This window comes from Drosophila albomicans, chromosome 2L (genome assembly GCF_009650485.2).
Source record: "Drosophila albomicans strain 15112-1751.03 chromosome 2L, ASM965048v2, whole genome shotgun sequence".
NCBI lineage: Eukaryota > Metazoa > Arthropoda > Insecta > Diptera > Drosophilidae > Drosophila > Drosophila albomicans.
In genome coordinates this window covers 22,019,895-22,044,158 of record NC_047628.2, presented here as the reverse complement: position 1 = coordinate 22,044,158, position 24,264 = coordinate 22,019,895, and the positions used below count along the sequence as shown (strand labels likewise).

Genomic DNA, 24,264 nt, shown 5'->3' with positions numbered 1-24,264 from the left:
CAGCCGAGACGATATAGCCATGTCCGTCTGTCCGTCTGTCCGTCCGTCCGTCTGTCCGTCTGTCCGTATGAACACCTAGATCTCAGAGACTATAAGAGATAGAGCTATAATTTTTTTCGACAGCATTTGTTATGTTTGCACGCAGATCAAGTTTGTTTTAAATTTTTGCCACGCCCACTTCCGCCCCTGCAAATCAAAAAAATCGAATAACAAGCGTAATTTTAAAGCTAGAGTTACGAATTTTAGTATATACAGTAATAACTATAGTAGTTATGATCCCTGAAAATTTGGTTGCGATCAGACAAAAATTGTGGAAGTTATTAAAGAAATACTTTTGTATGGGCAAAAACGCCTACTTACTAGGGGTCTGAGTTGCTTTGGCCGACAATCTGGTATATTGTGCCGTCTATAGTATATTTTGAATGCGGTACTATATCGATATACCACATATACAATTTGGTATATTTTTAGTATTTTTTGCAGTATATTCGGTATATTTTGAGAATAATACCGCAAAATATATTGCTTTTATTCAAAATGGGTAGCGGGTATCTCACAGTCGAGTACATTCGACTGTAGCTTTCTTACTTGTTATAATTGCGTTAACTACGCTGTGCTACTTTTCTACTGTAGCAAAGTCCTTGTAATTCTTCATATGCTAGGATGTGCTATTTTATCATAATTGCGTTAACTACGCTATGCTACTTTTCTACTGTAGCAAAGCCCTTGTAATTCTTGTTATACGTTCATATGCTAGGATGTGCTATTTTATCACACTTTAGTACACAAGGAAACACGTGAACTTCCCCAGCTTTCCGTTATCGAAACCATTACGAAATTTACCCCTAGCAACATATTGCAGCCAACAGGATGTTGGTCAACATTGCCAAAAACCAAAAAAATGTAATAAATGTGGAGCGACGAAGTTGGAGCTTCCTCTTCAAATGAAATCGTGCTGCCCACGAAGAGTCGAACGGAAATTGAGGATTCCATAAGAGGCATACGGCTGCATATCCTTCAGTGCAATTTCTGATTTCGCAGTGATTTGAACTGAGCGCGCCAAAAAACAAACGAAATTCAATACAGCGAACTCGAAGTTCGCGTATCGTTTATCCTGCTTCGCGCTTCGTAAGCCAACGAACAGCGTGTCCTGTCGTTACAGCTTCAGTTCATTTTTGGCACTCGTTCACAATGGATCACGCACCGCGTCACACGCATTGGACATTATTATTATCATTAGTCCGCCGAGTGCGAGCAATATACGTAATATTTGTGAATGTGAACGTAGTGTGAAGGACGTCATCGAGTCACGAGACTCGAGAAACATGAAACAAGAAACGAAGCAAAACAAAAACAGTTCTGACTAAAGGATATGTGGCCGGAAATGTTATCTTTCTCGTTGCCGATTTCGCGTAGTGCAACAGCAGCAATAATAACAAAAACAACTTGTAGTTGAAAAGAAAAAAACATAAAAGGAAGGAACTGCCAGAAAACAGCTCACAAGCCCAAAGGGGGCAAAAGAAAAACAAAAAACAAAAAAATGATTATGTTGATGGTGCCACTGAGGCAGCCACTGTCTATGGCCAAAGTCCCAATGTCCCTGCCCCTGCCGTTGCACCTGTCTCAGTTTCAGTCTCAGCGTCAGCTACAGTCTCCATGTACGTCTACATCTCAGTCTCCGTCGCAGTTCGAGGCACTAGATCTATGGTTGCCCATGGCGCTGATGTCATACATTTGTGCCCATCAAAGTGAAAGTGTTGTTGTTGTTCCCACTGCTACCAAAGCTACTACTACTTTTGCTCGTGAGCCTTCGTGTTGGCCAACTGTCAACTGTCTACTTGGTCGCAGTCGCAGTCATGTGTCGTTATCCTGCAAGTGAAAACAAAAGTGTTTTGTGCGCTATGCGAAAGTAATTAACCAGAAAAATTCAAGAATAAACCCAAAACAACTTGTGAAGTTTTATGAAGTGAAACTAAACTGAAATTAGGATTACTCAAGACTAAAGCAAATCACATCACAACTCCATTAAAGGATTATAACATTAATAAATCGTATCAATACAATGGATAGTTTCATATTATTATGTTGTCTCTTGCAGTTGTTCAGAAATGGTGAGCATTTGTTCCTAATATCGAAAGTGTTTAAACAATATTTGCATTTTAGTAATAAATATAAAATATACAAATATTTACACAAATGTTCTTTGTGAAAATAGTTTTAATTTCGATTGAAAGTTCACTTTTCGTCTTGCATGTTTGACAAAGCAACAAAAAAAGTGCAGCATACTTTTGGGGCGCAACACAAATATTGTGTATACGACATGCATTTGAAAGAAATGTTTGTTATTTGCTCTACGCTGCAGTCTGTCGTTTCCAAATTCAGTACAATTAAAATAATTGATGCTGAAACATTTTGGCAATTTTGGCTTTTAGAATTTAATATCCGGTACATTCATATTTCAACATTTGTGTGTTGCATTTGCTCTTCGTTAGTATCCGATTTAAAACCAGGCGAATGTATTTTGTGTTTTGGGAAATCTGTTTTAGAGAACTTAATAATTGTTGTGGCTGTTAGCTTACTTGAATATCTGATTACAATACAACAAGTCGCTTGAGTTTGAGTATTTATTTATTTAGAAAGTTGATTACTAGTTGTGGTAATTACCTATTAAATTAGCAAAATATTTGTATTCGTTTGATTAGGATTATCATATGTATTATATACATCAAGCGAACTTAGTACGCTAATTAAAAGCTATGCATATCTTAGTCACTACCTTACGCCATAAATAATGCGAATATTCTGCGCAACAGAACAAAAAAAAAAAAAAAACAAAATAGTCGGCTCAACAATGTCCAGACTAGTCCACTCCCTTTATTTGCCACGTCATAAAATTTATCCATTAGTCACTTATGCGAAAAGGTTATTTCACTCATTTGCCATGGCGAAAGTAGTTTTTGCGCTTTTCCCTTTAAGCTTTCTTTCTTCCGCTGTTAAATTATTAAATTTACTCAATGATTTAACTACATAAACTTGCTCTATAAGTTCACATAAACAATTGGGTAATTTAATTTTGTAGTTTTTCAAAGTTTTCTCTAGCAATCGAGATACTTTTTTGTATGGTAATGTTTATTTTCAATTTAAAATGCTTTGTGCAAAAAGTGGCCTCTGGGCTACAGACTGTGTTGTTGGGCGTGGTGAGGGTAGAAAATAAGAAAGTAACATCGCGTGCTGGGAATTGTTGTTCGTATATATGTATATGTATATGTGAAATGACCAACAAATTGTTAACAAACATTCCATGAAACTTATTAAATTATGCTTGAAATTCACTAAACATTGCGTAATGTCTGTAAATAAATTGTTTGATACGCAAAAAAAAAGAAAGATAATGAGTCAAGCTTCAAAGAGTGGCATTTCTTTTCAAAGTTGGTATTGAAATGTTTTCGGCAAGTTGGCAAGAGGCATCGAGATTTCGCACAAACAAAAAACACTACGTAAAACACAAAAAGGTGCAGACATAAAAGATTTGTGCATTTTCCTCAGCTATCTGCTTCCATCTACAGTTGTAATTAAATCAAAGGAAAGCCAAATAGAAAACCGAGCACAGCTGTTTTTCCTTTTTTTATGGAACCCATCGAGGGGATAGTTGCCAGTTAATATTTTGCTGTAATTTTCCCGTTTTTTCCTTGAATTCTTTCTCTTTTTTTGTTTTGCTGGTGCAAAGAGAGAGTTAAAAATATTTGCAACTATTCGTACAACGATGGGCAAGTGATAAATTTAATGCACATTTTTACAGCAGCTGCAGTTATCGGAGTTGAGAGTCCATCGATGGCCGTTGGAGATGGTGCCGGAGAGATGCTGGCATCGTCTCAGCCACCGCCACCGCCATCAGCACTCACGCTGACGCCATCGACGCCATCAATAACGCATTTTGTAAATGACTCCTTCATCATCTTCTGCAAAACAGTACAAAAGGATATCGACACCAAGTGGCGTGATCCCCGTGGCCAGACCCGTGAGAATACCAAAGGACGTGTCCACATCGAGAAGAAGACGGGTAAGCAGACAACAACAACAAAGAGGATAGACAGACAGACGGAACATAAATGCTATAAGTTATGCTAAAGTAGCCAGTGCAGAGTGCAAATTCTCAAACTGAATCATCAACTCCCCTCTCCCCTTTCACTCACGCTGTCTAGGTCTGTTGGCTCTCGTCTTTGAGCATATTTCACTGGACGATAAGGGCAACTGGACCTGTGAAATGGACCCAGCTGCCGCTGCACGGGAACCAACAAAATCATTTGAGCTACTCGTAAATCGTAAGTTCAACTATCTTTGCAAAAACATATTTATACTGAACAGTATCTGTGTGTTTGTTTGAGTGTGTGTGTGTAGGCTTGCAAGTGTTTCAAGTGTAGATGGAAATGTTCTTCTTACAAGCTGATACTTATTTATGGCATAGATGTAATAAGCTGTGTATGAAAAATAGAAAGGCATGAATAACTATGTAAGATTCCAAACTGGTTCCACATTTACATAGATTTATGATAGGTGTATTTCAACAACTTGCAGTTCAACTGATTTACTAGCTTTAGCTTCATAAAACTGTGGGAATATAATAAATTTAAGATAGTTATATTATTAATGATTTTAAGCTAGACAAAAATACCACACAATGAAAAGAGCAATAAATATAAATTATGTAGGTTTATTATAGGCGTTAAACTGATTTACTTTCTTTAGCTGAAGTCAATAAAACTTTTGAAATATATTGGCATCAGTCTAGTCATATTTTTAACGATTTTAAAAGTCAAGTTTTAATTGACTATTGTCAAAATAAGTTTGTTAGATACTAAACAGGTTCCACATAATAATATAGAACAAATATATTATATTGAGATATGACACAACTATTTTAACAACTTGCAGTTCAAATGTTTAACTTTCCTTAGTTCAAGTCTATGAGAATATATTGAATATAAACTAGATATATTTTAACAATTTTAAAGTAGAGTTCCACTTGGATAATATTTCGAAATGCAAATTTCTTTTCTCTGTCAATTCAAAGACCAAAAATAATTCTATTTCTTTTGAGACTTTACTTATATTAGGTTGGCATATTTAAAATTCACAGCATTTGTTATGCAAATCTCTTATCAGGCAGCTGCAATTTTGCCTGTGAAATTTTCTGTTAAAGTCCGCACACACATTTGTTAGTAATATGTTTAATCAGCTGCAAAGTCAAGCTAAGCTGGCAAATTGCAAACTGCTTATTGACACAATGTGACACAATTGAGCAATTTCCTTCTGGTCTTTCTCTTACTCAAAATAAAACACAGAGAAGATCTCGTTTGACAAGACGGAGCTGGTGCAATCAGTGCGCGAAGGACGCGATGCGCTGGTCAATTGCTATGTCAAAGGACAACCAGCACCGGAAGTCTCTTGGCTGCACAATGGCGAATACATAAACAGTGAGTAGTCGTCAGTCAACAGTTTAGGCAAACGCAAACTGTATTTGCCAAATCAACTGAAACAATTTGGTCTCTTTGCTCTCTCATTCTTCACTCTTAACTCGCTTGTGTAGCTGTGAACTCGACGAAGCATCGACGCCTGTCGGACGGACTGTTTATCCGGAATGTGAGTCAAACGGATGCCGGAGAATACACATGTCGCGCCATGCGCATCACGCCCACATTTTCCGATTCGGATCAGATAACGATACTGCTAAGGATACAGCGTAAGTGATAGAAACGCGATTGAAGATGCAAGTGTTTAGTTAATGATTAGTTGATTAAGAGTTCTCCGCTCTGATTTTAATTATTGCGCAGCACATGACGTATACTTGATATACATATACGTGCATTATAAAGCAACCAACACCCGTTTAATCACTGACTGCATTCATTTGAGTGCTATAGGATTACAGCGTCGCTTTCAATTGAGCTGTGCTTTGCCGTCAAAATTTTACTAATGACTCTCGACTATTGACTGAAAGTAACCCAACCCGCACTCCAATACAAAGCTGACCGAGAGTCGTGTCTGTCTGTCTGTCCGTCTGTCTGTCCGTTCGTCTGTCGCAAGAGCAAACAGCAGGCAATGGCAACAGAACCGAAACTAATTTGTAGCTCTGTTGAAATGCTGCAATATATATGTTTGCATTTCCTGAGCAATAAACCTCAATGAGCCCCAGTGACGTCGACGACAACGAGAGAGAGAGAGGACGAAATGCTAAAATGTGCCATCAGTTTACGCTTGAATGGAGCTCGCTTGTGGCGCTGTGCAAAAAGTGTAACTGATGTGCCGTGTGCGGCTTCAGCTGGGGGATTTGCCTAAGACAACGATGGGGACAAAGTGCTGGCTGGGCTGCTTGCACTTTCCCCCCCTCTCACTCTTTCACTCTCTCACTGGCAAATAGTGAATCCTTGATGCGGGTGCAATAAAGCTTCCATTACTCTCTCTCTCACACTCTCACTCCGTGTTGCAGATAAACCCCATTGGTCATACAACGAAACGTTGCCAATGCAATACGCCTATGTGGGTGGCGCCGTTAACCTTAGCTGCGATGCAATGGGAGAGCCACCGCCATCGTTCACCTGGCTGCATAACAGCAAGGGCATCGTGGGCTTCAATCATCGCATCTTCATGGCCGACTATGGGGCGACACTGCAGCTGGATATACGCAATGCCAGCCAGTTTGGCGACTACAAGTGCAAGGTGGCCAATCCCTTGGGCATGCTGGAGCGCATCATTAAACTGCGAACGGGCATCAAGCCAATTGGACCCACACGCATTCAGCTGAAGCGTTTGTATCCGGACGCTCTCGAGCTCGATCTGCGCTCGCCTCGCATGACCAACGCCACCGATGAGATGCAAATCTTTGGCTATCGCGTCGCCTACATGAGCGAGAGTGATTTCAAATACAGTGCTGGTAACTGGAGTCATGCCAAACAGCGCGATTTCTCCTTCCATCGCGGTGAGTAACTCCCAAATGATTTGCTTTCCCATTTTGTCAGCTATATTTTGATTGTGTTCTGTTTTCATTTTAATGCCAATCTATATGATATTCTGTGATATTTCCTTATAACTGATTGGTCGAATAAAACTTCTAAAATCGATAACAAAATATTGCATTGAAAAATAGTATTCAAACTATATTTAGTGCGATTAAGGCATAGACTCTTAAATCAATCTGTTTAAATAACTCACACTTGTAAAATATGTCTTCTAATTTAACCCTTTCATGCCCACTGTTGCCCACATTGACTTTACATATAACATTTACATTTTTGTACTTATTTATATATATGGATGGAAAAATGTTACCCAAAAGGCAACATTGCAGTAAGGACATACCAAAGGACTTGGAGTATCGAAAATCGGAATGAAAGATACTTAGGGCTCCTTTTAATCATTTATGAAAATATTTTCTATGTGTACCCATTCTAATTTGGTCATGAAAGGGTTAAAAAACTAATGTATTCTTTAAAGAAAAAGTCAAATCAAGATGTTAGCTATTTTATTTTTATAAGAATAAAATATTCTATATATAGAATAAAACTTCTAAAATCGATAACAAAATATTGCATTCAAAAATAGTATCCAAACTATATTAAGTGCGATTAAGGCATAGACTCTTAAATATATTTAAAGGATTTATTTTCTACAGCTGTAATATTCTGTAAATATTCTATGTAGCTGTAAATATTCTATATATTTAAAGGATTTATTTTCTACAGCTGTAACTTTCAAAATTGACAACGAAATTAATATTTAAATTCTTAGAAGACTTTATTAAATAGTCAATTATTAAGTGAAATTTGCCATCACTTTCTAACGCATCGCTTCAATCTATTTTGGTTGCAGGTCATCGTTTCATTGTGCCACATTTGAAGAGCAACACGACGTATTTGATGCGAGTGGCATCCCGTAATCTGGCTGGTCTGAGTGATTGGAGCACGGTGAGGAAATTTGCCACTGCAACGGCATCAAGCTGGAAGGCAATCAGCTGGCAGCTGCTAATGATATCGTTCATTGGCCTCGCTTTGATGTGGTATTAAATGAGTAGGAGTGGAGAACATTAAATTATTTGCATTGATTATAGAATTATTGATTATTCGTTATTACGACAAACTGATTATCAATTATCGCGTTTTGAAAACCAAGTTAACTGAAGCCTTAGTTAATGTTGTTGCTGTTATTGCTGCTGAATATTTTGGAAGCATCTTGTGTTTATGTGTGTATCTTCTGTGATAAAGTTTTGTGTGCCATTCACTTACGATTGATTATCCCTCTCCCCAACCCTGATTATATAGAGAGAGACGACTGCTTTGCAAACGAATTTGTTCATACCCATCATCATTTCAAATATGAAAATTTGTTTAATCGACTACAACTATTGGTTTTGATTTTGCGGAGACAAAGAAAGAATCTATAGATAAATTCGAAACAAAACAAAAGTAAACAAAGCAAAAAAAAAAAACATATGCATTGTCAACTCTACCTTATACGAGTAATATGATAGTTAAATCTAAATTTAGCCTAACTCTACATCAATGTTGTTCATGCGATACTAAATAAATATTTAAATAGCATCTAAGATCTTCCCAAACACACACACACACACTCACACACAACAAAACTCACTTTGATGAAATTTACAACAAAAAAGTCCAAGTTATTGAATACAAAATGCAATGAGAAAAGAAAACCAAAAACAAAATAAAAGTATTTATAAACTGAATATTGTGTAATAAAGCAAAGAAAATGCAAACCAAATCAATAATAGATGTGGATTTATATATGCTTAATTCCAAAATGAGAGCAAACCAAACCGAAATTGATAATGCAAATAAACGATTTAGTTGTTAAGCCGACGGTACGTATGAGTAATATGGAAATAAATTCATTTGAATGTGTAAAATGTGTGTGTTTTTGTAGCAAACTTTCTGCAGCTTTTAAGTGCTATTTTATTGATATGCACTTGTAGGTGATTCTTTGCAAAAGATTAAAGTCACTATATAGATTTATTGTATGAAATAATTTCGGTATTGATGTAACCTTAACTGCGTTTACTTATTTCAACATATTCTTAGATTTGTTTATAGCCACAGCATTAAGAATCTGCGATTATATTGACTGATAAAGATGCAAATAGTTCGTATACTTAATATACTAGCTGCCACCTGATTGTTGACCAAATTTATGCTGCGCTATTAAACCCTTAAGCAGCATAATAAACTAGCTCATAAAAGTCAATAAACCAGTCAAATTGCCAAGCATTTACATCAGTTAAGCATAAATCTCAGTTGGGCAGAGCACATTACATTACGTATACGTAATGTGCCATGAGCAAGCTTAAGCCTTAAGTAAAAGGAGAGAATCTCTCATTTTTTTTGTCGTTGCTGGAAGTTAAGTGGCGACAAAGCCTTCACAGTCGATGCAGACTCTCGGCTCTCGAGGCAGCAGCGCTATTTGCGTAAGCCCAAAGACATTGTCGGCTATAAATGAACATTAACGCTATCGGCTATCGGGTCGTAATAACTTATTGTCTGTCTTTTATTTTATAACACGCTCGCGATATGTTTTAAAGTCTGCAAATATTACAGGTCAATGCAATTCCGGTCGCAAACGTGACGGCATAAAAAACAGCAGCGCCAAAGAGCGAAAAGAAATAATATAAAAATATTGCCATAAAATAAATAAAAAGAAAAGGTGGTAGGTAAAACACAGAGAGAGAGAGAGAGAGAGAGAGAGAAAGAGAAAGAACGGAAGAATTGCATATTTACATAAATGATTCGTTTGCCTATAGACGTGTAATGCGCTTATTATTAAAACACAATTTATTGAAAATTTCGACCATGTTCGGCCAGTTGTTCTTAACTGACAGATTTCAACTTTCACTCGGAGTACACAATCCCTTTCGCATCGACCAGCGAACAGTTGCAATTTACCATTTTTACCCGCAAATTGACAATGTGCACCGACAGCAAAGAAGATTAAATCAGTTACTGTTGCTGCAATTTCAATAAAATCCATATACAATATTGTAATTCATAACGAACTCTTGATACACTAGCATTAACTGGACTGAAGTAAGATCTTCATGCGTTTACGAACTTTGTAATAAAGTGGTAAACCATAAGCTGATTGAAAACTAAAGGTTAGCAAATTTAAGTTTTAAGCTGAAAGATAAAATCTAAATCTCAATGCATAATTCTGTCTTTTGTATACATTTTGCAATTAACTCACACAAATCACTTGCAAGACAGCCTGTCTGCTAGTCGACCAACTGTTCGATGCACGATGAAGTCAAACAATGACACCTCCATGGACGAATCATCTGCCTCCATTATTTACGATTACCGTACTTCCTCTTGTGCACAGTTTGTTTGGCAATTAATGGTTTCAGTGTTTTTCTTCTTGCTTTTTTATTGTGTACTGATAATGCATGGGAGTATTTGTGGATACTTGAGGCTACGTCTATATGAACTACATGCATACGTAGAGGTGGAGCTGGGTTGAATGGGCAGTAAACATTATTACCTGGGCTATCAGCTGCAGATGATTGTCGTCGTACGATGCATGGCGTCGGTTGGCTTCCTGCCGCAATCGTTTCGGTTTATTTTAATTAAAATTTACAATTAATATTTAATGAGTCGGGAGAGTGACACCCGGAGCATCAGTATCAGCTTCATCAGCAGAAGCAGAAGCAGGCAACACGTTCATATTGATGCAGCACATCAAATTGAATCTCCATGAGCGGCAAGATAGATGTGCAGCAAGGACATGCAAGGACCCATCTCTATCTCTCTCTTGTGTGTCATGGTAATTTTGTGAAAAGTAATTTTGTGCCACAGCCACGACAAATTGAATATAATTTGTCGCATCATCTGCATCAAGTGATTGCGAGTGATTTCCATTTACAGCATCACCAGACAGAAGCATTTATTGGTTAGTTTTATGCATATTATTAATAATAATGAATTACTTTGTCAGCACTTAATTGTACAAACTAAATGACAAATGCATGTTAATGCCAGTTAACTTAAAAGACGGACTCGAAAACTGAAACTTCATTTTGGTGAATCACAAAACACTCTTTAGTATCCACCCCGAAAACTAGATGGAGCCACTCCATAATTACATGGATCAATTCAAACACTAGATGTCGCCACTGTTGCAGGTATTCTCACTCCACATACATCAAATGCTGTCTTTGCTGTGACTTATCTTCTTCACTGCCGAAGCCATTGGGCTAATCAGAAGCGTATTTGCAAACATGTGTTTAGACAGTGTTCAGTATAAAGATTACATCCTTTCAATCCACATTTAATATGTGCTGCAACACCTCCCAAAATGGCCAAGCGTATCCCTCAAGATGCCCTCAGGCCCAAGACTTCAACATTAATTAAACCGCAAGTCATCAACAAATCATTAAGCTGTCAATTTGGCAATTTTGCCGTTAGGTGTAATAAATGCTTAATAACATATTTATGAGCAGCAAAACAAATAAGGACAAGCATGCAAATAAATTTCAATTTGATTGCGCTCTGATAGCTACAGCTTCAACTCGATTTTGAGTATTATGAGTGTATAAACGATGTTCGTAATAAAAGTGGTTATTTGCAGGGATAACCGCATAATTCAATATAAATTGATAGACAGAAATAATTACCATATTTGATTAGTAACTTACACGTATAAATCGCAATAAACTCCATAACGCAACTAGAAATGAAAAACAAAAGGAAAATATATTTAAAATGTGACACAAAAACGAGAGAAAAGAACTGCAATAAAGTAAAATAAATGGTAGTAGAAAATGCAAGTGGAAAAAAGTGAAATCTAGTAAAATGAATGAAAAGTCAAGGACATCTTCAAATGAAAGTAGAATAACAATACTGTGCGAAATAATAAATTAGGATCATAGCTTTAAATTTAGGAAGCACTTTACATTAAATATAGAGACAGCTAGCAGGTGTTTGCTGTAAATTGAATATACTTTGAGACCTTTCTGCAATGCTGCAAACGTAAGACTCTTTTCTAAATATCACGTATACGCAGCGTAAAATAGTGCCGTTGTAGTTGGGACACACATTGTCCTACGCCATTTTAAATCACTTTCAATAGATGTGCAGCACATAAAAGGTTAACAATATCGCAGTTATTTCTAGCACTTCCGCTTGACAAGCCCCAATGCATAAATGGGTCAGAGAGAGAGAGAGAGAGAGAGAGAGAGAGAGTGCACATTGCATACTGCCCCGATATCTGTCAAATCGATTGACATGTTGAACCCTCGCTTCGATGCATTGCCAAAAAAAAAATAGAGAAAGAAGGAATCAATGGCGAAACAGTCATTATTTAAACAAATTCCATTCAGCAGAGTTTTCACCCCTTTCATGCAACTCATCCCCGATTGTCTATTCGCCACACACCAACAACTTTTGCACCTTGTAACGACTTTTTAAGTGCCAAAATGTGGAGCACAATGAATATGTAAATCACCATTCTCAGAGGTCTGGGGGGAAAAGAGGACAAACGCGCGTTGTACGCGAAACAAATAGGAAAACGCGTTGAAAATGAAAATAAATGTGAATATTTAAGTGATTTATATGCAAGAACACTTCAACTGCAAATGTGGAATATGCCAAAGTCAGCATATGTTAAGGACTAAGGGATACAGACTGAGAGAAAGATGAAGGCAGGGATTGAGGGGGTGTGGGGTGCTTTTCATTTGAATATGTCAGTGGGTCTGAGAGTCATTCATTGTGCGGTGGTCTAGACACATGTATGACCCGACCTGTCTGTTACTTTCTACCACACAATCTTGGCCGGAGGGAAAGTAGGGAAAGGAGGGACAGGAGGAGGAAACCTTTCAGCATGCAAAATGGTTATTCTTCTCATTTGTCTCGTCATCAGCAAATTTAATTAATTTCGCAACAAATGAGCAGTCTCGAAAACCCTTTGAAAGACTGCAATTGTTTGTTTTATATTTTGTTAAAGCACAGTTAATGAATTTGTAAATTTAAAAGCTCAGCAAGTTGGAAGCAATATTTTTAAAATAGCATCAGTTCTAGAGGAAGTTATATATTCAAGATTAATTAATTAAAGTAATTCTGCTTCTTTTCTTACAAAACATTCAAGAGCAACATATTATCGATTACAATACAGGACGTCAAAAACTATTACATGAGTGCAATTAATTAAAAGTCAATTAACTAAAATAAATAGAGCAAGTAACCAATATTATCGTAAAGAAAATCGAGAGCTTCATTGATATTTTGGGTTTATAATAGAGAACAACAAGGAGTCAAGCAAAAGGGCAATTAATTAAAATTTAATTTGTTTTTAATCACAGACATTTTGCACATGCCACTGGAAATAACAAATTTGCAGTCATTTGCACATGTGGACAAACAAATTAAATCATTAAAAATGCAAAGGTAATAATCATGACAACGATACACAATACACGTGGCATCCCTTGCCTTGTATTTCGATCCCTTTTAATGGCAGCCACCCGTTTTGGGCCAAAATCGGCTTACAACCGAAACAAGAAATTGTAAACAATTTAAGCTATCTCTTTCACCATTTGATTAATTTCAATACAATTATATTATGTATAACCGGCAGACCAGAACTGCACCAGGCCATGACCAAAATGGGCGCAACGGTAACGTTATCCATTTTATACAATTTTTACCCATAGTCTTCTCTCATTGTTGTTGCTGCTGTGGCTGGTGTGAGAAATTGACATCTGCTGCATGGCAGACATGCAACATTTTTGGCCATTTTGGTTATTGTTATGGCTTTTAATGAATTCCATGCGGCCGTTAACATTTACAACAACAAATTTATGGCCATCACATGCAAATAATTAAGATACGCGCAACAGCCGCGTTCAAAGTGACAATGAATGTGATTTATCAATGAATAACAAGATTTTACGCTTTTAAAATTCTCGCCTAGAAAATACCCTAAATAAATTTAAAACTGCAAGAAAATGTTAATTGAAGGAGTTTTGTTGCTGATTAGGCATTAGAATAATTTAGACATATTAACATACAAATTCAAATTACTATAAAAAAGTTAGTTGCATTTTATATGCTGATTGCCAGTAACCAAAAAATTCATTGCATACTTTGCAGCTGAAATATGCAGAACAGTTGATCTCTGAAACTACCCTTGCTACTCAATACTATACACATTGAACGGGCTAGCTATCAACTGATGACCACAACATTCTCTCTCATCTTACTGATTCCCAAGGCTCTCTGACTGTACTGACTGCACCTGGAAGTTCCAGACAACTAGCAAATCGTTACTGAGTGAGCGGAACGTTTCTTAGCTCTATAACATCATAACAGAAATAAAAAAAGAGAGAGAGAGAGAGCGGCTGTGGAAGCTGCGAGCGCATGCCCCTGCAGGACTGAGTGCATCAGAACTTTCCAACTCTCACGACTCTGTGCAAGACTTTGAGCTGCATGCGCTGCTGCTGCTAGAAACTGTGTATACTTCTGATTGAGAGAGAGTACTTGCCGCAGTTATATGTACATATATGATTGTATGTACATATAAGAAGTCACTGCAGAAGCCGCTGTCATGTAAGTGAATGTAGCTTCGTGCTTTACCAAGACCAAGGTTGATAAAATACAGAGCGGGCCTTTGCTCTGATTGGACAGTTAGTTGTTGGTCTCAACAATAATGCCATTAAAAACACATGTAATATATAATTAGTTTTCATCTAATTCCGGGCAACATGCCTGTTTACAGAACCAGATTTATTCACTTGCACTAGTTCTGTTGACTTGCATAGCCCGTGATCTGTTTGCAGCTGGAAAGTCAAAAGCTTTTTATCGCTTACTTGCGACTCATACAAAAAAAGAATTAAAATCTGGATTGCCTGTATGATGCCATAAAACCAACATGCTTATACTGCGATTATTACCAATCTAATTTCATATAAAAAGCCAGTTAAATATTTTACTTGCGTCTTCTGTCATAATAAAATGCACAAAAAACTTATTAAAGCTGCTTAAACTTGCACACAGACAACATTATGTTAAATTATAAAGCTCGGTTCAGCAAAGAAAAAAGCTCAACTGAAAGCAAGTTGCATTTTACTTGTAAATGCAATAAAAACGTAAAAGTGAAATCAAGTTCCTTTAGCCGAACTGCAAATACCCTTGCTGTTTGTTTGTACCTATTTATTTGATATCATTCGTTTTTGCTTAAATGATAGTTTAATAAGAATAAAACAATTACATATTTCTTTTTTTAAAGTTATTACTTTGTAGGTTAACTTTTGAATGCAGCTTCTAGCTTTACATACAATTGTGTCAATTTCTGTATGCGGGATATTAAAACGCTCATGCTGTTTGCTATTTATGCAAGAAAATCAGTGCAGCGACACAGCGGCTTACACGCAACAAGGATGAAAGACATACGAGGAAGGCAGAATGGGAGGAAAGGAGAGACGAACTGTAACATTCTCGTACATCGCTTATATGATATTCAGCTCAGAATCAGAGAGAGATAGACAGAGAGTCGCAGACTTTGCCCACATTTTTTGCATTGCAGCATGTGTCAAGCTTTTTCTTTAAATGTCAGTTTGCGGCTATGGATGGGCGTAACGGGGTGTCGAGCGTGGGCGTGGCACCTCCCTCCATGCCTGCTCCACATTTCTTGCTTTTTGCGAACTGCCTTATGCGGATTCGTATGTAAATGAAACGAAAGCGATAAAATGCAAACAGGAAGGTGTGTGTGACTAGAATATACCCTAAAAAGCTATACATTTATACAATACTACAACTTTGTGCTCAACCTACATAGAAATCATTCACTGTTTAAAATGAATGACTTCCAACTATTATTATCGTATATATAATACTCACATATCAAGAATTTTGATATGACTACCCCAAGCAATTTGTGACAAACGAAAATGAAATGATAGAAAGCTTTCTTATCAAAAGGTCTGACATCACGGGTCTATTCCATATACATACATATTCATGCACAGCTGCGTAGATAATGTAAACAAAGAGAGAGTTATCAGAAACCTTTGCTCTGACATAGCAATTTTTCGCAAAACGCAATTTAAATTGAGTCCCTGTAAATAATGTTTTTCACTTGCGAGATCAGATGGCAGATGAGCCGACTTCTGTTAGAGTATCATTGCTAGTGTAACGCTAGTCGGTTTCTTAACCTTTCTTCTTATGACACATTCGCCTGGAACGGAAGAATCAATAAAAAGCAAACAAAGCAAATTACAGCGGGTCCACAGAAATAGCGCGCCCGCATACACAGACACACACACTTCCAAACACAATGCCAGCTAATTTTCGTTTTCTTTATTTTTACTTTTTTATTAGATTACAATAAGAATACAGTCATCATGCAAATTTAACAGTGAAACTTTGAGTAATCTTTTATTTAATATTATTATTGAATTCTAGCGGGTATCTCGACACACACGATATCGACATTATTCTGATCCTGTAGCTCCCATTTGACCAATACAGACACTTTCGGGTAGCTCTTTAGCACAGGCAATGTGGCCGTGTATCGATACGTTTCGTTCTTTTCCAATGGGCATTTTAAGCCACTGTCTTGGCACGCATCTGGATTGGAGAGGGGGAAGGGCATTTCAATGCCAAGAACTTTGCCGTGAACAACGGTTTTCACGGCCGATGCAACTTCAGCCAGCGCAATGTCTATCGATATCGAGACGTTCGTGTTCCTTTTGAGTACGCACTCGGACTTTGTGGTATCGCAGCCCTCGATGATCACCTGCGTAAATTTGCCCGTTTTAGAGCCGCAATCGTGAAATTCAAGTGCGCCACTCAGCTGCATCAGCGCCAGCAGCAGCACCAAAGACAAGGTAAGCACATACGACTTGAACATGATGTTCACTTAGCTTAATTAAATTATAAAAATCTCAACCGAGATCCTAAAAAAAAACGTAGAATTTATTTTTCTTCTGCAACAGCTTAGCAACTACTGAAACTGAGAAGAAAACGACAAAACGCAGAGACCAAAATCAGCTGCGCGCCTCAAGCAGCTGCGAGCTTTGCTATCGATAATTCGCGTATCGTCAACAAACGATACTTTCACGGGAGAGCTTTTCTGTTAAGTACTTTAAACTTGTAAAGTACTTTTTGAGCGCCTTGCTTAGAAATGTATTCTGCACTGCATTATGTTAACATTTAGTACTCGATTTATATTATTTAAACACCAGATACTATTTAAGTTCACTTTACCGTAGCATAACATTTTTGCATTAAATAGTATATTTTGAAACTCAATTTGCGGTCACTCTGATGAACTGAACACTGAAAGCTTTTGTTATTTTCCAGTTGGCAGCAGTTGGTTAGATTCTCTTTCGCCGTGGTGGACGCAGCATTTTTTGGCGGCATTTTAAGCCTTTTGCATTTTTGTCTATAATTTATATAATTTAAAAGATGTCGCAGATTTGTAAACGCAGTTTGTTGACAGCCAACCGCTTGGCAATTAATGCACCAGCCGTTCTACGTTGCAAGTAAGTTGAAATCTTCATCCAGAACGTTTTGCTTGAACCTTGTTGTTTTTATTTTCGCTGTTCGTGTTACACGTCGTCGTCACTGCAGTGCAGTGTCATTTGTCAAGGTCATTGCATATGCCGGTTTACTTGCCATCTTATGCCTACATGCTATGTATGCATGCATGTGTATAAATAAACCCAATACATATGCATGCTAAGTACATACATGCGTTTCCTCCTTTAGATAATTTTTGCTGTTTGTTTTTGTTGTTTTTTATTATGTCAGCACGCTGTGAGACAATAACAGCTGCTAAAAAAATCCCATTATGACCGCGAACATTATCACACACAGATACATATGTATATTTTGCGCACAAATGTGAAAGCAACTTGATGTTTGCGTGTGTGTTCCAATTAGAAGACGAATGCTGTTTTATTTGTTTTGCGATAAATCTTCCTTGCTGCTCCGATAAGGCAACACTCACTTCCTTTTTATCGAAATTTTATATCGATTTCGTTTAATTAACTGATCGACAGTGTTAAAGTTAAAGAATAATTAATTTATTAAGAAATAAATCAGATGGAATAATACTTTAATTACCGGCCGCTTATCGCAATTCGTTGACATCTTCGGTCTCATTAAACCGGATTGAACTTGTTTACAATTGACGACAACGGGCGATAAGCAATCTATAGGCAACCCCCAGCAGTGGAGCTGAGTGATCAGATTAGTTAGGTGGGGTGGAGCAAGGTGTGGTAAGGTAGAGGTCAGGTATATCAACTACGAAACCTCTAATTGACTTTCAAACTTTGCTCATGCATTGCCACCATGGTTTGATAACTAATCAGAAAAAGTACCAAAAAAATGATAATTTTATAATTGTACCGACAAATTCTGCAGACTGCCGAACTGATTATAAATAATGAAAGATAATCATAGGGCAAAGAGCAGACATATTAGACTAGGAAATGAGTATAATTTGATAATTCAATTGCAACCTATCTTTGTGATTTGTTATGCAGATCAACATGGTTTTCGGAGGTACAAATGGGTCCACCGGATGCCATTCTGGGTGTGACAGAAGCCTTCAAGAAAGATACCAATCCCAAGAAGATTAATCTGGGCGCTGGCGCCTATCGCGATGACAACACCAAACCCTTTGTGCTTCCCAGCGTGCGTGAGGTAAGTTCGAGTCGTTATTATATTGTACCCATCTGATTTATTTTGTAATCCTTGTAGGCTGAGAACCGCATTGTCAGCCGCGGCATGGACAAGGAGTATGCCACCATTATTGGTGTGCCAGACTTCTACAACAAGGCCATCGAACTGGCTTTAGGAGAGCAATCGCAGCGCCTAAAGGCCAAGCACAATGCCACAACACAGGCAATCAGTGGTACAGGAGCTTTGCGTATTGGTGCAGCCTTCCTGAGCAAATTCTGGAAGGGCAATCGCGAGATTTACTTGCCCACGCCATCTTGGGGCAATCATGTGCCCATTTTCGAGCACGCCGGTTTGCCAGTGAAGCGTTATCGCTACTACAATCCCAAGAACTGTAACTTGGACTTCAATGGCATGGTTGAAGATTTGAAGGTAAGTTTAGCTACTAAATTAATAAGCACCACGGTACTATTTAGAACTTATTTATTGTTATTGTATTGCAGAAAATCCCCGAGAACTCCGTTGTGCTACTGCACGCCTGCGCCCATAATCCTACTGGCGTGGATCCCACTGCCGAGCAATGGCGTGAGCTGTCACAAGTGTTCAAGCAGCGCAAGCTGTATCCCTTCTTCGACATGGCCTATCAAGGCTTTGCCACCGGCAACGTTGATGGTGATGCCCAGGCTGTGCGCATCTTTGAGGCTGATGGCCATGACTTCTGCTTGGCTCAGAGTTTCGCCAAGAACATGGGTCTTTATGGTGAACGCGCTGGCGCGTACACTGTGATCTGTGCCGACGAACAGGAAGCCGCTCGTTGCTTGTCCCAGATCAAGATTCTTATTCGTGCCTTGTACTCCAATCCTCCCATTCATGGTGCACGCATTGCTGCCGAGATTCTCAACACTGCCGATCTGCGTAGCCAGTGGCTGAAGGATGTCAAGGGCATGGCCGATCGCATCATCAATGTGCGCACTCAGCTCAAAACGAATCTGGAGAAACTTGGCTCAACCCGCAACTGGGAGCATATTGTCGATCAGATTGGCATGTTCTGCTTCACGGGTTTGACGCCCGAGCAAGTCGATAGCTTGATCAAGAATCACAGTGTCTACCTCACCAAGGATGGTCGTATCTCCATGGCCGGCGTAACCAGCAAGAATGTCGAGTACCTCGCCGAGAGCATTCACAAGGTGACGAAGTAAACTGGAATCGAAAAGTTTGCATCGTTTTCTACAGCTAAAAAGCTACTTATTGGCACCTGTTAAATGATGTACCTAGGAGCATATATAGCAGAATCCGAGATATACGTACGATATTGCATTTTCATTTATCTCTTACTCTCTTTCATACACACTTTGTACATAAGATTCTAGATCTGCCTTTAAGCATAAAGCATTTTTAAATTTATATACACACACAAAAGCACATACTGCAATCTATTTCAATTAACTTAATTATGCAATCTAATATAAAGACGCGTATTTAAGCAAAACAACACATGTGATTTTCTCTATGTATGGATATTCGAGTGTTTTCAGTAGACTTTTCTTTTCGTTCCCTTCAATGCTATTTCACTGAAGGAAATGTATCGCGTTGCACTTGCGTAAATAGAAGTGTCAGTATTAGTTCTGTGTTTACATATTCATTTATTGATTAGAGCGCCACTATACGAATTAATATGTACATAAATTAGACCTTAACAATGTAGAATATATAATATATATGATTGGGTCTGCTGCGAAAGCGCTTTCTAAGTATTTATACAAATGTGATTTTCCTAAAAAACATTCAACACATTTTGATTAATATCGTTAATTACTATATTGCACATTTGTTGCCTCACAACAAATGTCAGTTTTGTCTGCTATCTGCGTTTCTTGATAATGCGTTTTAATGAAAAAGGTCGGCAATTTTGGTTGTAATTTGTTTCTTTTTGCTTTTACTAGTAGCATCTTCTGATACGTCCAATTAGATTATACACATTTATTATTTGTTATTATATACAACTAGAATCACGGTTTGTTATAACGATATCGGAGCTTATCGCTTGGCTCGCAATACTCCTTGATAATCAGCTTACAAAGGAATATATGAAATACTATAATTATTGCACACACTGAGACCCAAAAGAGAGCAGGCAAACCGCCAAGTTGATGACCATGCTTGTGCAATGCAATGACGTGTTGTTCATGCGCCGGAGCTGAAGGATATAAAACGAATTAGCATTGACAAAAAAGAGAATATTTTGTTTATGTACCTTCTACCACTTCCTTGACGTGTATGGCATGGTGTATCTCCTCCATGTGTTGTTTATCCTCAGTTATATACAATATTGCAGTCAGGGGTTCAGTCAATTTGACAGGGAATTCGCGACGACTTTGCCTGCAATATTAAACTGTTAATACATAATTTCAAAGAATTATAATGTAGCTAATTACGTGAGCAGAACTGGCTCGTCAAGACAACCGCCATCGCAGGCGTAGTAACTGCGATCGGAGCGATCCAAGGCCACATTAATGACCGCTTTATTGTCCTCCTTCACAATAATTGTCACATTGACGTGCGTCTTGTTACCATAGTTAAGACGCCTGAAGTGAAAGTCGCGATGCAAGAATTTCGGATGCATATTGCATTCCAAATGCTGATTGCTAAAACGAAAGCTACCAAAACTCAGCGTCATAGCCTGAATGACGCCCGAGGCGCCAGCGCGTATCAGATTGTGGCAGCCTTGCTTCTCCAGCGTTAACATCCACGACGAAACCAACGAATTGAGTTGAGTCAGGGTGGCCATGTCACGCCACAGATTCTCGGCCTGCAACGTGTGATAGGAATCAAAGCAGCCTTCGGCGTATGTCAAAGCCTTGGCAATGTCTTCGCGTATAGCAACCGAACCGGTGCCTAAGCCAGCATTAAGTTCTTCAAACTCAAAACTGCGCACTTGAGAGAGCACCGCATACATGGTTGCATTAATACGATCACCATTCAAACTGTTTTCTGCCTTAGAGGTGCTTATCGTAAAGCCTGTGGCCCAGAGATCGGCCCAAACATTGATGTGTTCTTGCCGGAAGTTATTGATGCTGTTTAGCGAGCCTGTGAGTTTCTGCAGCAGGTTGGTCATGGCTTGAATTGTGTGCTGCTCCAGATTATCCAAGGTGGCTTTCAATTGCTGCTCGGCAACGGGCTTGGAATACTCCACAATCAGCGGGTAAACGATGCGCACTGTACCGCGCTTGCGTAGCTGCACAGTTGGCTCTAGTTTGGGTTTCACAATACTGATGGCAATCAGTTTAGTGGGATCATCGGGCGAGGGCTGCACATTGCCTGTAATCACCTCCAGTTCGGTGTAGCTCAACATGCCGATTTGGACGGGAGCGCTAAAAGAGAATGAAGTGATGTAGGTACGATTTTGAAGCTGCAACAATGTGCTTACTAACCCGAGTGGAATGCTGCGCACAGTAGACTTAGGTAACCGATTGCGCGGCAGTATCAGCTCAATGTTCTCGACCATGTTGCGGGTATTGGTGATTTGCAGTTCTTGCATGAGCACATTTGGCTGTGTGCGATGCGCATACAGTGTGTAGGAGACAAAATAACCGGAGTAACATTGAAATCTATGCACCATTCCTGTCAAATACTCCACAACTGTAGCTTCTTTTTCAGCGCCGCCCATTTGAAGCACCGAGACAATGGGTTGAAAACGTATCGGCAGCTGCATAGCACGGCCATGTTTAATATTCAGTGCAGCATCGTGCGAGACCTCGAGTCCAATATAACCGTTACCCGCATAGGGCGTGTAATCCCGCTCCCCCTCCAGCAACGGAGCCACGTGACGTATGTTCGCGTCATATTCGTAGTTTTGCAGTATATACGGAGTTAGACGATCGTCCATGCACACGCTGTGCACATCTGTCAATTGTCAATAGAACAAGAGTTATATATAGAAGCACAATTGTGACAACGTTACCTTTTTCCTCGTTTGTGCTTAGAAATAGATAACGAAAGATTGGCGGCAGCATATAGAACACTATGCACACACACAACAGCAGCACAAATAAACGCCGGTACGACGTCACTGTGCCCTCGGCTAAACGTTTGAGCCGGCGAATAACGTCTACCGCTTCGAACTTGTTTTTGGCTGATCGGAATAACATATTGTTTTTGTTTTTAAATGGACTCACATCGAAATAAATAACGCTTTTCAAAAACTGCTTGGCCACAAATTTGTGGCCAAACTCAGGAATAGTTGAGACAGAGCTGCAAACGCATGTATCGATATATCGACTGCAGAAAATAGTTGTTACATATTCAAATGCTAATGCAAACATCGATTGCTGCAAATAGTTGTTAGATCGAATATCTTACAATTCAATAATTTGGGTTACATTGATTAAAATGTGTATGCTTGTTATAGTGTTTACAATTAGCTTTCACTTAGATTTAATTTATTTTAGTATATTGAATACTGTAGATGAATATGAATCTCTTATAGATCGAGTCATATCGATGCATGCATATCGATTACTTTGCTCATCTGTATTGAATTGTGTTGTGTCTTTGTTTACGTTATTAAGATTATGTCGAGTTCCAAGAGGAATGGGAGTTGTCGAAATGTTTGGAAAAAGAAAAAGTGTATTTTATTTTCTATATTGATTTTCTTAATATTTGTGTTATTCGTCAAATACACGATCGAAACGAACATCAAGTCTTTCAACGCACAGTCTCCAGCGAAATGTTTATTTTGTCAGTTTGCTAGTGGAAACAGGACACCACCAGTCCTTGAATTTGAAAACGATGAATATGTGATATTTAAAGACATTCGACCGGCATCTACTTATCATTATCTTGCGATTCCCAAGAAACATTACGAAAGTTTAAAAGTGCTTAACAAGTCCCACGTTGGCTTAGGTAAGTCGAAAGTCGGGCTTATTTACATATTGTTATTATTTACACACGTTTTCTTAGTGAGTCGCATGTACAGTGGCATGGTCGACTTTCTGGGGTCGAAAGGTATTGATACGTCAGATGCAGTGATCGGATTCCATATTCCGCCCTTTATATCGCAACATCATCTGCATCTACATGGAATATCACCCATATCGGGGATGGGCTTTTGGGATCGAATTAACTTTTTGACGAATTCATTCTGGTTTAAGTCGGTAAGACAAAGTGCTTAATTTATAATTTTGTTTGTTCTTAATATATTATACATATGCAGGGCAAAGACGCCATCGATTCATTGGAACGCTCTGAACTTTGAAAAGATTCCTGGCTTAGAAATCAAAAATAAGTTTCTCCTTTTCTCTGATATGTTTTGGATAAATTTCCCAATTCTATACGTTTACAAGAGTAAATTGAAAAAAAAAAAGTTTAAAGTAATGCATCTTAAAGATACTAAATAAACAGTGTAAATTCTTGCCCTACACAATCTCACGCACATACACACATATCAACATACGTATGCAATTTCCAATATACAAACACACAGTTCATAAGCAACGAACGATAAGAAACCGAAGTACCTCAAATATGAATGTTTATAATAATACAAGTTGAAATTATGTAAATACATCACAATAATATACTT

At 38.3% G+C, this 24,264-nt stretch overlaps 6 protein-coding genes across 7 annotated transcripts in view; 4 read left to right on the top strand and 2 right to left on the bottom strand.

Annotated features, from left to right (window-relative positions):
- The window catches only part of LOC117564678 (neuropeptide-like 4), a 99,146-nt gene that overhangs the window by 1,650 nt on the left and 73,232 nt on the right, over positions 1 to 24,264 (top strand). The gene's annotated exons all lie outside the window — the stretch shown is intronic.
- Positions 1,676 to 8,625, top strand: LOC117565314 (neural cell adhesion molecule 2). Of its 2 annotated transcripts, none has more exons than XM_034244351.2 (7): positions 1,676 to 2,111; positions 3,803 to 4,060; positions 4,203 to 4,322; positions 5,343 to 5,474; positions 5,588 to 5,740; positions 6,488 to 6,976; positions 7,867 to 8,625. In XM_034244351.2, exons 1-7 carry the CDS (start codon positions 2,063 to 2,065, stop codon positions 8,058 to 8,060), a joined length of 1,395 nt encoding a protein of 464 aa, XP_034100242.1. In that variant the 5' UTR covers positions 1,676 to 2,062; the 3' UTR covers positions 8,061 to 8,625. The 2 variants fall into 2 exon arrangements, with proteins under 2 accessions (XP_034100242.1, XP_034100241.1); XM_034244350.2 differs by having other exon boundaries at positions 3,800 to 4,060.
- On the bottom strand, positions 16,341 to 17,010 carry LOC117565892 (NPC intracellular cholesterol transporter 2 homolog a). Its single transcript, XM_034245234.2, has one exon. It carries the CDS (start codon positions 16,906 to 16,908, stop codon positions 16,447 to 16,449), a length of 462 nt encoding a protein of 153 aa, XP_034101125.1. The 5' UTR covers positions 16,909 to 17,010; the 3' UTR covers positions 16,341 to 16,446.
- On the top strand, positions 17,376 to 20,175 carry LOC117565890 (aspartate aminotransferase, mitochondrial). The gene is made up of 4 exons (XM_034245232.2): positions 17,376 to 17,542; positions 18,548 to 18,707; positions 18,765 to 19,115; positions 19,187 to 20,175. Exons 1-4 carry the CDS (start codon positions 17,466 to 17,468, stop codon positions 19,880 to 19,882), a joined length of 1,284 nt encoding a protein of 427 aa, XP_034101123.1. The 5' UTR covers positions 17,376 to 17,465; the 3' UTR covers positions 19,883 to 20,175.
- Positions 20,314 to 22,948, bottom strand: LOC117565889 (uncharacterized protein KIAA2013 homolog). Its single transcript, XM_034245230.2, has 5 exons — positions 22,645 to 22,948; positions 22,115 to 22,586; positions 21,119 to 22,054; positions 20,938 to 21,062; positions 20,314 to 20,880 (listed from the first exon to the last, which is right to left on the bottom strand). Exons 1-5 carry the CDS (start codon positions 22,829 to 22,831, stop codon positions 20,693 to 20,695), a joined length of 1,908 nt encoding a protein of 635 aa, XP_034101121.1. The 5' UTR covers positions 22,832 to 22,948; the 3' UTR covers positions 20,314 to 20,692.
- Positions 23,213 to 24,110, top strand: LOC117565891 (adenosine 5'-monophosphoramidase HINT3). The gene is made up of 3 exons (XM_034245233.2): positions 23,213 to 23,585; positions 23,643 to 23,836; positions 23,896 to 24,110. Exons 1-3 carry the CDS (start codon positions 23,255 to 23,257, stop codon positions 23,935 to 23,937), a joined length of 567 nt encoding a protein of 188 aa, XP_034101124.1. The 5' UTR covers positions 23,213 to 23,254; the 3' UTR covers positions 23,938 to 24,110.